General features: G+C 41.6%; 1 protein-coding gene across 1 annotated transcript in view; it reads left to right on the top strand.

Annotated features, from left to right (window-relative positions):
* LOC103272442 (zinc finger protein 510-like) overlaps window positions 1–394 on the top strand; it is a gene marked incomplete at its 3' end in the record, with an annotated part of 6,752 nt that extends 6,358 nt beyond the window's left edge. Inside the window, exon 3 of the mRNA XM_008069937.2 lies at window positions 100–394. Within this exon, the coding sequence (XP_008068128.1) occupies window positions 100–394 (295 nt within the window). The remainder of the gene's footprint in view (window positions 1–99) is intronic.
* Between the last annotated feature and the right edge of the window lie 75 nt (window positions 395–469).

Here is a 469-nt window from a genome sequence, read left to right as displayed (position 1 = left end):
AACCAACTGTTTTTGAGCCTCAAGAGTAAACAGGAAAAGTTCTCAGGTATTTTCTGTGTCACCTAATTTTGAGACCTTGAACAAAATATGTTGCTGAAGGGATCCGTGTCATTCGAGGACGTGACTGTGGAACTCACCCGGGAGGAGTGGCTGCAGATGAGCCCCGGGGAACGGAGCCTATACAGGGATGTGATGCTGGAGAACTATGGCCACCTCATCGCAGTGGGTGAGCAGACCTGCCACGGGAATCCTTCTGTATCATGTTTGCTTTTTAAAAAAATTTTCAAGACACATAGATTCTTTATAGTGATTAAAGGCTTCATAATTGAAGCCTTTACAGAAACAAAAACAGTTTTTGTCATTATCTTCCTTTCCAAAACATCAGATGAATATTGTCAGTTAATGCTTTTATAGCTGCATCTTTTTCCATCCAAGTGCTCATGGATCTGGTCCATTTATACCCTCAATT

This window comes from Carlito syrichta, unplaced genomic scaffold, assembly GCF_000164805.1.
Source record: "Carlito syrichta isolate Samal-C Ts95f unplaced genomic scaffold, Tarsius_syrichta-2.0.1 Scaffold312568, whole genome shotgun sequence".
In the NCBI taxonomy this organism is placed as follows: Eukaryota; Metazoa; Chordata; class Mammalia; order Primates; family Tarsiidae; genus Carlito; species Carlito syrichta.
This window is presented reverse-complemented; position numbering and strand designations above follow the sequence as displayed.